This window comes from Epinephelus lanceolatus, chromosome 16, assembly GCF_041903045.1.
Source record: "Epinephelus lanceolatus isolate andai-2023 chromosome 16, ASM4190304v1, whole genome shotgun sequence".
Classification (NCBI taxonomy): domain Eukaryota; kingdom Metazoa; phylum Chordata; class Actinopteri; order Perciformes; family Serranidae; genus Epinephelus; species Epinephelus lanceolatus.
Genome location: NC_135749.1, coordinates 3017542 through 3029829, shown reverse-complemented (window position 1 = coordinate 3029829; position 12288 = coordinate 3017542). Strand labels below are relative to the sequence as shown.

The window sequence follows — 12288 nt, the reverse complement described above, 5'->3', positions numbered from 1 at the left end:
TAGGAAGTCAACCTCCTGTTTCTGTGTTTGTGTTTGTCCTGAACCATTTCCTCTTTCTCCTTCCTCTCCGCAGGATACTGTTACATGGACATGGCAGGGTCCCGGGGCGTGAGTGCTTGTCTTTGTCTCACACACACCTTCACTCTGAACTTCACCACAGGCCTTAACACACACACACACACACACACACACACACAGCTTTTTCTGCCCACAGCTAAGTATGTGTAGTTGAAACACCAGTGACCTGTTTTCCATTATGAATGAACATATTAAGATACCGTAGAGAGAAACTTCCAGTCTCCATGGTTCCCATTGACCATGTTCTTTGTCTCTTCCTGATGATGTCTCATTGTATTTAGACAAACCAACTCTTCTGTCTTCCAGATTCAAAATCCTTTGGCTCACTCTGTGCCAGCCTCATAATCCCATGGAGATAGAGGTGAGTGATTTAGTGCGCCAAAAATAATTTTCAGATTCAAATCGATTTTTATTTGAATGTTTTGGTATCAATTCATTAAATCCAGATATTGATCTTTTAATATACGTCTTCTTCCATGAATGTGTGAAGCTTTTACATTGTTAGTCTTACATGACTGGCCTGTGATTGATTGCACAACTAAATCTGGCCATGTGAGAGACCTGCAAACTTTAGTTGAATCAAAACATGAAAGGAAACAGAAGCAGATTTCTGGCTGAATTTTAGATTTAAAAACTGTAACGACAGAGAGGAGCAAAGCCATATAAAGGTGAAATACTGTGGAAATACCACAAATCTTTAAAACCATTTAAGGAGACATCACCCAGAGTTGCAGTGTACAAAAGCGTCCGGTTTAAACAGACCCCACTGGAGCAGGCATGTGCGTTTAAGTTACAATCCAATGCTCCACATGCCCCAAAGCACTTTGCTATGCAAGGATATACATAGGCCTGTACAGCAATGGCTTTCGAAACCTAATTAAAGGGGTAGTTCAGATTTATTAAAGTTGGGTTGTATGAGGTACTTATCCATAATCAGTGGAGTACATATAGTAGACAGTGGTCGGCACACCCCCAGTTTGGAGAGGCAAGGCAAGTTTATTTGTAGAGCACAATTCGTACACAAAGTAATTCAAAGTGCTTTACAGAACAAGAAAATGCATTAAAATCACAATACAAAATAAAAACATAAATAATCATTATAAAATGAACTTTAAAAGAGAAGAGTGCAGATAAGATCCTTTCAGTCACATGCACAGTGAAATAGAGCTATTTTGAGCCTAGATTTGAACATTGTCAGAGTAGAGGCCTGTCTCACATCTTCAGAAAGACTGTTCCAGATTTTAGCTGCATAAAACTAGAATCCTGATTCCCCATGTTTAGTCCTGACTCTGGGCACCAGCACGAGGCCGGTCCCTGAGGTCCTCAGAGTCCGAGATGGTTCATATGGCACTAACATGTCAGAGATGTACTTTGGTGCTAGGCCGTGGAGAGACTTGTACACAAGCAGAGCTGCTTTAAAGTCTATTCTCTGAGCCACAGGAAGCCAGTGTAGAGACCTGAGCACAGGACTAATGTGCTCGTACTTCCTGGTTCTGGTCAGGACCCGAGCAGCAGCATTCTGGATGTACTGCAGCTGTCTTACGGCCCGTTTGGAGAGGCCAGTGAGCAGGCCGTTACAGTAGTCTAACCTACTAGAGACAAATGCATGGATCAGTCTCTCCAAGTCAGGTTTAGACACGATACCTTTGATTTTGGCAATGTTTTTTAGATGGTAAAAAGCTGCTGATGTTATTGACTTGATGTGGCTGTTAAAGTTCAAGTCTGAGTCCATTATTACCCCGAGATTTCTAACCTGATTTGTAGGTTTTAGAGAGAGAGACTGGAGGTGACTGCTGACACTTTCTCTTTGTTTCTGTGGACCAAATACGATGACTTCAGTCTTGTCTGAATTTAGCTGGAGAAAGTTGTTTTGCATCCACAGAGAGAGGCTGTAAGAGTGCCCAAACGGAAGTTCAGCAATGTGCTGCTGTGGACGGCAATAAAACATATTTTAGCACCCAAAAAAAAATCAGTATTCATTTAAGTGTAAGCTTTATTGAGAATAATTTCACTGCTTCACCTTTCTGTCAGACAACCTATTCTGACGAGGAAGCTGTTAATGGCTTCAGTTCCCCATCTTTGCTCTAATCAAAGTCGCCAGACTCCATTGAAGTAAACAGTGATTTTAGCTCACTGAACACTGAATCTGCTGCTCTACTGCTGCTTTGATCGGTTAGTTAATTTGTGCTATTGTGTGACTTTGATTAATCCAAACTGACTACTTTAAACAGCAAAGTCACACAATAACACAAATAAATGACTGTTTGAGGCAGCAGTAGAGCAGCAGCTCCTGTGTTCAGCAATGTTAAATCACTGTTTTTCTCAATGGAGTCTGGCTTTGAAGAGAGCGATATAATGGCCTCCGTTCCCGGTCAGATATTGCTGTCTGTTCATGAGTGAGGGTAGAATGGGGCGTGAGATGGATTGGTGGTTAGGCACAGCGTTTGCAGTGATGCAGCTGCTGAGCCAGAAGGCAAAGCTTTTGATTTCCTGGTCCATCTCTGTCCCAATCCTCACCTATGGTCATGAGCTCTGGGTAGTGACTGAAAGAAAGAGGCGGAAATGAGTTTCCTTTGTAGGCAGTCAGGGCTCAGCCTTAGAGAAAGGGGGAGGAGCTCATGGATAGAGATTGTTCTAGGTGGAACTTTTTTTTGGTCAGCAACGCACTTTATTGGCGACCCCCCACATGAACATTAGTATTTTTTAATAATGAACCAGGTCAAAGGGTTATTTCTCTGAGAATCTCTGTCATATCTGAGAAGAACTAAAATATCCTTAATATAATCAATATTAAATGGGCAACAAAATCAAATTGGGAGGTTGTGAATGGGAATCCCAGCCCTAGTAAAACCTCTCCTGTAATATTGTCACAGTATCTTCAATCTTTTTTTATATTTTTTGAGCAAATATGTTTCTCAATTAGGAATGAATGTGATATGCGTAGTTGTTTATTCTCATACAAGTCATTAAACAGTTTCGTGACATGACGATAGCGTTCAGTTGACGTTCTCTCTCCTCTTTTAGTACTTACCTATTTACACTCCATCAGACGAGGAGAAGGAAAACCCCGCCCTGTTTGCCAACAACGTCAGAAAGCTCATGGCTAAGTGAGTGTTTGTTTGCACAAGTGCCTTTGATCAGCATCCGATCGTGTGCACATGCTTCGTCTGTGTGTCCATAACACAGACACGTGTGAACATTCTCTAACCTGTCCCTGTGTCCTGATAGGGCGCTGGAACTGCCGCTCAAAGACCTGTCCTTTGAGGACCGTGAGATCAGCCTAGCACGGGGCCCTCTGCACATTTGGGACTACAGCAGCCTGCTGGAGTTCAACCAGCTGCTGTGCCGCCTGGGGTGAGTGGAGAGGGACTGGATTGACTGGTCAGACTGGGTGCAGGGTGGTTGTAATCCTTAACTGTGGAGCAGTGAAGGTGAAGAAACACTGACACCTACTGGTGGGACGGCAGAAACACACACACAGGGAGATTTGTCCTCAGGAATAACATGATTTAATCCATTCAAATCAAATGAGGAAAGGTTTGGTGTTCCACACATGTTCTGCCAGAGTGTTTTTAAAAAGTGCCACGGATATTATTTATCTGCAATCAGGATTTATATTCAGAGGATCCATTAAAACAGGATAATAGTCAGATACCTGTAAGCACACTGTGTGGTTATTTGGTTAATTAGAGAAGATAGGAGCCAAGTAAAGAGCTGATCCTGCAGGTTTTTATTACAGAGTATTTATAAAAGCATCTATCATTGTGTTTTTCTCATTTGAGCACATAAATGTTAAAGAGACCCGAGAGGAATCTTTTGCTAATTAGCTCTAATATTAGATCAGTTTCAGAAGCTCATTAAAATAATCTGTGTTGGTAGCAGGAGAGCAGAGTGCACAAAATATCATTCTGTTGATCATATACTGAGGGTGAGGGAATCTTTATTTTGAGTCATATGACTCACTTTAGTTTTTGAATACAGAGGGAGAGTCCTTCACCAACTGTCTCTGTACCACATGTATGCATTGTTTTGTCTTTTTTATCACAACTTTTTAATACTGAAAAACAGAATTCTATCCAGATATGTTCCTAAAATTTCTAGTTTGTGGTTTATTGTGGCTGAAAATCAGGGTCCAGATGCACAGAGCACCTTAAGTTTGCTCCTTCAATATGACTTTTAAGGCTTACATGAAATGCTTTGCTAATAAGTGACTTGAAAGATCCTGCTGCATGAAATCAAAGAGCAATTATTAACTGTAAAGAAGCTGGAAGAGCTCAGGTTTAGAAAGTTGAGTGATCCAACCCCAGATGGTCACAATCATAAGTGACTTCTGGTGAAATTTGAAATGCAAAACCAGTTGCTAAACATTAAGCGTGTCCATCGGGTTCTCCCGGTTGCGGGAGACTCTTCTCTGGATGCCTTCTCAGTTATCTCCATTAACTCCACCATGTTGCAGTTCAGATGCAGGTACTTTATGTTTTTGTCTTTACTTTGGTTACAAAGGTTCTAGAACGGTTTAACGAGCTTTAAGCAATTCCTTAAGTGTAAGACCAAGATAAGGAGAAAAACTTAAATCCTAAAGTAAACACTTTAAGGAAACTGTAAAGAGAAGACTTGAGGATGTTTGTACATTTTTGAAAACTAGACTATTTAAGTTGAAGTCAGAGATCATAAACTGAGACAACTCGAGGCCAAAGTGTTGACAGACCAGTGTGAGCCCTTAATCTCTAAGATGTGGGCCAGTCACAGTGAAGGTGTTTCTACTGTGACTTACCAACACGTCGCTGCATGATGTGCTTTCTTTGTACGTTCTCTGGACTCAGGCTGAGAGCAGGACGGACCGACACAGAGCTGGAGGAGCTGGCCAGAAGAGCTAGAAAGCTGCAGGGAGACCGGCTGGGGCTGGAGGACTTCGCCCAGTTTCTGGACCTGCCAGTTACAGACACACTCGCACAAGTCCACAGCCAGTTTGACCAGGTAAATACAGACACGTTCAAGGTCAAACAAACAAAACTACTTTAAAAGTACAGCCAGGTGCGTACAGTAACACCACACAGTGAGATTACCGGTAAACTGTGTTGGGAATGTGGCTTTTGAAATGTAATCGGTAGGGCTGAGTCTTATACTCAGATGAAACGAGTATCTGGCACAGATATTATATACATATATATGTGCCATTGTCACAATCTTAGAGAGTTTATTCTGAGACGTACAGTTAAGATGTCGCACCAGGCAGCGAGGTGAAACGTTAAAACACTCTCAACCATAGTTTGGTACACGTATTCTAAGATCTGCTGACTAACACCGAGACCACTGAGTTTCATAAGAAGATAAAGTAGCTGTGAGCGTCTCTTGAAAATCTACTCCGTATTTCCAGTGATGCTCAGCTGGGAGTCCAGAGCTGCACCAAGGGATTTAAGATTTTCCACAGGTTCAACATGTTGGCCATCGAGTGAAACCGGCTCTGTCTTCAGATCTTGTTTTGTGCCACATTATTTCAAACTTGAATAGGGATACAGTTATTTAATCAACAGCTTTTCTAGACTTCTAAAATGTTATCGGACCAAATGGATCAAATTCTGATTATTTTGTGTTGTTACAATCCTCGAGAGTTTATTCTGAGATGTCCAGTTTAGACGATCGTACCAAGCAGGGATGTGAAAACAACATTTTGACTTTTACAAGCAGCGTCTATGTTCTTAAAATCCACTGGCGCAGATTCTGTGAGCCTGCTGTAGATCTGGTGTGACAGTGACTGATCAGCTCCCCCTTGTGGACAATCTGAACTCTGCTAAATGTCAGCAAGTTTAAATCTGTGTGATTGAGACTTTTTATTTATTAACAACCAGACTGATTTAAAGTTTTGTGTGAAAATGTGTTTTAAGATGTAGGAAGTTCTTTGTCCACATGACGTCACGCTTCAGATGAAGACATGTGCAGCAATTTACATTCATATACAGGATCATATTTGTTTCTTTAACACTTCTGCTCACTGAGATTGTTTCGTCCACAGCATGGAGACGGACAGATTGACATCAGACACTATGTGATCGCTCTGTCCACTGTTCATCGACCATCAAAGTCAATGGAGACGCTCAAACTGGCCTTCAAGGTGGAGCACGTTCATCATTAAATCTGGTGTAATTCAGGTTTGAAGTCTTTGCACTAATTCTTTATGTTGTCGTGCAGATGTATGAAAACGAGGAGAACGGGCAAGTCCTGGAGGAGGACCTCACCGCCATCTTGGAAATAATGTTGGGTGTGAAAGAGCTGGACCTAAGTGTTCTGTTTTTATCGCTGGACGGGCCCGACACAGGGAAGATCACATACGGTGAGACGCAGTGTTTGTCATTAACTGGCATTATGAGAGGAACTGTGATACCTTTGTACGTATGAGACCATGGTGGAGATGACTGACAGCATCTATCAGCGTGTCTCTGCTTCCTGTTTGCTGTCACATCACATTCAGTTTCTTTTTGGCTCTACTGAAGAGGATAATTACCGACTGTTGTTGATTATCCAGGATCCTTTACACCAGCTAACTGCCTCCTCTTATGAAGCAGTTTCTCCTCTTAAAGGCAGAGTTAGAAGGATTTTCCTGATTAACATCGTATAGATTCATACAAATATGTACCAGAGCGTGACTCAGGACGTATTTTCCTGACTGACCCCGACGCAGTTTGTCACCTGACATAGTTATTGTTATGGACAGTGTGTAAATGACCATCAAAAGGCTGCTGTTACGCACAGTCAAACACGCCGCACGCACAGCAGCGCAGCACGGCACACTCAGTTGGAGGGGAGTCTGTGTTGTGTTCAGGCGTTGTCACGTAAATGACAAATTCCAGCACTTGAATGGGCCATAGCACAACACAGCAGCATGTCAATCAATCAATCAATCAGTCAATTTTATTTATAAAGCCCAATATCACAAATCACAGTTTGCCTCACAGGGCTTTACAGCATACGACATCCCTCTGTCCTTATGACCCTCACAGCTGATCAGGAAAAACTCCCCAAAAAACCCTTTAACGGGGAAAACAATGGTAGAAAGCTCAGGAAGAGCAACTGAGGAGGGATCCCTCTTCCAGGACGGACAGACGTGCAATAGATGTCGTACAGAACAGATCAACATAATACATTAACAGTAATCTGTATGACACATGTCAGGTGGCGTCGCACCTGAGCAAAATTTCTGATTTGTTATCCAAACTCTGGTCTGCACTACGAAGCAGGATTTGGAGTTAGTGAGGTAATGTCAGGGTTAACTTTGGGTTTTCAGTACTATGACACTGGTTCTCTTTCTTTCCTCTGACCAATCAGATCACTGAAGAATAAAGTATCCAGAGCTTGTAACAAACACAGAGATGGTTTACACACTGAACACATGATTTTAACTGATGCAAAGTTTATATTAGTCGCAGTGACAGTGTTGATATTTGACGCTGTGATTCATCACTGCAGCTCAGAATAACATGAGACACCTGTGTGATGAGAACGAGGATAAAACGGATCATATTTTATTAGTAAAATAATCCACACACTGTTAATCAGCTCCTGTTATTATAAATGTCACACGTCAGTCAGACAGACGTCGTCAGTCATTAACTACTTTTCCACTCTTAACTTCAGCAGCAGAAACAGACTGGTGTTACTTTAAAGTCTTTATGTTTATGAGTTTCATCATCATCACACTAAACAGCATTTTCAGTATTTCTACATTTTCGTTATAACTCAACTCAAGATAAGTTATAAGATTCCAAAGTAACGTTTCCATCCCACACCACTGACATTTCACTGTCTCCCAGTCACAGACACTTCTTGTACTGTTTCATCTCATATGATATGAAGCAGCCTCCTTCATTCATGGCTCTGATGATGTCACTCGTGATTAACACCCCGCCTCTTTCACATGAACGAGCTCGTGCCTGGATATGAAAACCCAGAGTTGACTGAACTAGTTGATAACCAGCTTTGTTGCACCAGATATCCAGACGGCCAGTGTGACGGGTTAGTGAAGCCAGATAATGAGAGGATATAATTTGTTGAACTGGCTTCAGAGTCCAGGCCTCAGGTTTCAGATCATAAGCACAGAGACGAGGAGCCAACTTTGAACACCATGATCAAAAACAGCAACCGATGAATCCTGCTCGTTCTGCCTTTAAAGGGATAGTGCACCCCAAAATGTAAATTCAGCCATTATCTACTCACCCATATGCCGAGGGAGGCTCAGGTGAAGTTTTAGAGTTCTCACATCACTTGCAGAGATCCAAGGGGAGAGGAGGTAGCAACACAACTCCACCTAATGGAGGCTGACGGCGCCCCACAGGGCTTGATGCTAACTTTTTCCCCAAGGAGCACATGTGCTCCTAAGTTGAAAAAGTAAGGAGCGCACAAAGAACTTTAGGGGCACAAAGTAAATTTGGGGGGGGGGGGGGGGGGGAGTGTCACTCAATTGGGACTCACTGTGCGATACCAGTGAAAGTATCATGGTTCTGAGTAGTATCAGGATACCACAGCGAAAATGAGGCAGATGTGCCTTTTGTCATTTATAAAAAGATAAATCACTTTTCTATAATACATCAATGATATTTCAATGGAATAAATTACTTACTGACTTATTCATACTTCAAAAACAGCATCAATGAGTGATTAACATAGGGGGGATCAAAATAAAATAAATAAATGAAATAAAAATCAACCAGCCACCCTCCTCCCCTGACAGTCCTTCATAAATAAAGAACGGTCCCTAAAGTTTCTCCTCTGATACGCCACATACTGTGTGCCACCATGGCTCAGCTGTTCAGGTACTTTTGGGCAGTCATGACAACAAGTTATTCACCTGGAGCCGGACTTCTTCGCCGGTAAGCCGTTATAATGCGTCGCTGTATTTGACAGTATTCCTGTCCGTGTCTGTGACCCCCGTTCAACCCACAACCGGCGGGATTCACAGTTACTGTTTATCACCACACTGCCGACATTTTATTCCGCCCGTCACCGCTCGCTGTTTGATTGCGTTATCAAAACACGCCGCTATTATTCGGCCTTGCTTTTCACTTATTCCACCGAATACCGAATGTGTTTGTTTTTTTTGCAATATTCGGCCGAATATATTCGGTGCATCCCTAAATAGGAGCCTTCCCCCACTCCCCACTCCCCTCACCGCTGCTCTCCTCACTATACTGGCTGCTGCGCTGTGCAAGTGCACAGATGTCTCAGAGTGGTGGTGCATTTGCAAAAATATTTTGAAGGAGCAGCAGCAGCGGCAATAATTTAACAGCGGCGACACGCGGAAACACTGGACTTATATTCATTGTGCCGACAGTGGCTTGGAAAACCACCCATAACCGTGTCACACAGGGAAGAGGGAAGGCGGCTGGAGTTCCTCCAACATTTGCGGTTAGATTATCATATTTTTTTATTGACAAAAATATAGGCTGCTTCGGCTGATTTTTTTTATGCGCACATGTGCCCCTAAATATTTTTTACAGTTCACACACACCTATTTTTAGTCGCAAATGTGAGTGAAACGCTCGCACTGTCGAGCCCTGCCCCAGATTCAAACGTCCAAAAACACATAATGTCCGTAGTGATCCAAATGTCCTGAAGCCCCGACATAAAAAGTGGTTTGGAAAAACATCATGGCTGAATTTTTATTTTTGGGTGCACTATCCCTTTAATATAAAACAATCCAGCAGATTTCCTCATAGCTCATAATGTAAAATGCAGGAACAGCTAGTCTGGAATCATCACAGGAGCTATATATCAGGTCACCTGTAGATTTGCAATGGTATACTGGTTTCAAGTTATACTGTGATATTGTATTAATTTATTTTTATTTAGCCCATATTTAACCAGGTGAGTCCCGTAAGACCAACAATCTTTTTCAAGGGAGACCTGACCAAGACAGCAGCACAGAAAGTTACAGCCAATAACTTTTTGCTCCTCTGAAATTTAAAATCAACCCTGCTCCAGTCCCTCTTTACCAAAAGATATCGGACATGTTAATCACCTAACACTCACTGACAGTAGTGACATTATAACTCCATTTGTTGTGTTTCCTCTCCAGATGAGCTCCATCGTTTCATAGAGCAGCACCCGCACATCGTCCAGGATTACCTCGACTTTGAAAACCATCCGCGCAAGTTCTGCGTGGGTCGACCTCAGAGCTGCAACGGCAACAACCACAACAAAGACGACTGAGGAAGAATGGACTTTAACTCAAACACTTATTGACCTTCTCTCTGTGACGTAACAGCGCCTCCAAATCCTGCAGCGTTCCCACCACCTCTGTGCCTTTAACGTGCAGGTAACGAGACAAACACATGGACAGTGACACTTGTTAGGACGGATCAGTGCAGCGAAGACGATGGAGTCACTTATCTCAGTTCTCCTCTGAACTGTTTCTGCCTGCTTTAGGGTTTTTCGTTGCTTTGCGGATATATTTATTTTCTTATGTAAGAATTCAGATATTTAAGACATAAGCTGATAATGAGGGTGTTTTTTAACCCTTTGTTGGACCTCAGGCAAACGGACACGAGCACACTGCCCTCTCCTGCTGCTCTTCAGTTACATGGTTTAAACACCATTTCAGGTAAAAAGGTTGTCGCTCTCTGATTATTCTGGGATGTTGTCACCAAACTGTGTCACAAATACCCAAAAATCTGCCACTTAATCAGAGACATCATCCCTAACCTAAAGCAGCTGTGTCACTGCCGCACAGATACAAGCCCTCGCCAAAAAGAGGGGTTTGATAGTTGACATGATTTATTATATTTTGATCTAAACACCAATCAGATCATCCAGATGTGATGTTTTTATTTATTTTGGTAAATGATAATGTGACGCCTGTTGTTTTAATGTCCGCACTGTTCTCCCAAACATCATGGAAAGTAAATTTTATGTTGGTTTGGAGGATTGTTGAGTATTTCTGGAGCAGCAGATCCTTTACACCAACACAAACTCTTCACTCTTCAGCTGGTTTAAAAATCGATCTCAGTTGGTTTGAAACATTTTGTACCTTTCGGCTGCGATGATCCTGTAGCGTGTCATCTCTCAGTATCACTCTGAAATGCAGAAATCAGCTCCTTGCCTTTATTTTACAAATAAAATGTTTTCAGTTTTGTGCCATCGTCATCTGCTGTCTTAATCCTCTGAAACCTGGAGTGACATCACTTTTCTTGTGCTGCTTTCAGACATCTTTCCCAAGTATTTAGACCTTTGAACCCTGACAGCAGATTGGTGCGATTTCTTTCAGAAACATGGAGAAAAAAGGCAATGAGCAACTCGATAAGAAATGTCCCACAAATTGCAAAATATAATTAATAGATTTGGAAAATGATTAAAAACAATTGGGGAAAAAAGCTAGGGAAAAACTTATTTATAATAATTATTATTACTATTAGAGTTTCATCAAATTTTTATTACATTATTAAGCACTCTTTCCAGGTCATTTCCATTTAAAAAAAAAAAAAATCGTTTTGTTTTTAATTTTCTCTTTTTACCAATTTCTTACTAATTTTTTGGGTAAAACAAGGGAAAAACTTGGTGAGAACTGTCCCACATATTGCGAAAAAAAAAATTTTAAGCACTTTTTTCGGGTCATTTCCGTGTTTGTTTTTAACTTACTTTCCTTTTTTAACTAATTTTCTAGTTTTTAATTTTCTCTTTTTTTCTTATTATCTTGCAATTTTGGGGGGTAAAACAGGAAAAAATAAATTTAGAAAATAAATTTATAAATGTATTAAAAAAATAGGGGAAAAAGCTGGGGGAAACTATATTTATTATTAGTAGTAATAGTACATTTTAGAATTATGCTACACAATTATTCTAACTTTTGAGCACTCTTTCCTGGTCATTTCCTTCTTTCTTGGTTTTCCTTTATTTTATTTTATTTTTTTACAAATTTTCTTGATTATAATTTTCTCTTTTTTTGGGTAAAACATGGAGGAAAAAATGGCAATGAACAACTTGGTGAGAAATGTACCACAAATTGCAAAAAAAAAATAAATTTAGAAAATTATTTAAAAACTACATTAATAATTCTTATTATTAAATTTTAAAAACCCTGTTACAGACTTATCACGTTTTCAAGCACTTTTCCTAGGTCATTTCCTTGTTTGTTTGATTTTAACTTAATTACTTTCTTTACTTTTTATATACATATCATTTTTCTAACAAATGTTTCCTTAATTTTCTCTTTTTACCAAT

At 40.9% G+C, this 12288-nt stretch overlaps 1 protein-coding gene across 1 annotated transcript in view; it reads left to right on the top strand.

Moving 5' to 3' along the window:
- lpcat1 (lysophosphatidylcholine acyltransferase 1) overlaps window positions 1–11203 on the top strand; it is a 36848-nt gene extending 25645 nt beyond the window's left edge. The window contains exons 7-14 of the mRNA XM_033637407.2: window positions 74–108; window positions 385–439; window positions 3103–3185; window positions 3307–3432; window positions 4902–5055; window positions 6092–6190; window positions 6268–6409; window positions 10148–11203. Of these exons, the coding sequence (XP_033493298.1) occupies window positions 74–108; window positions 385–439; window positions 3103–3185; window positions 3307–3432; window positions 4902–5055; window positions 6092–6190; window positions 6268–6409; window positions 10148–10281 (828 nt within the window). The 3' untranslated portion in view covers window positions 10282–11203. The remainder of the gene's footprint in view (window positions 1–73; window positions 109–384; window positions 440–3102; window positions 3186–3306; window positions 3433–4901; window positions 5056–6091; window positions 6191–6267; window positions 6410–10147) is intronic.
- The last annotated feature ends 1085 nt before the right edge of the window (window positions 11204–12288 follow it).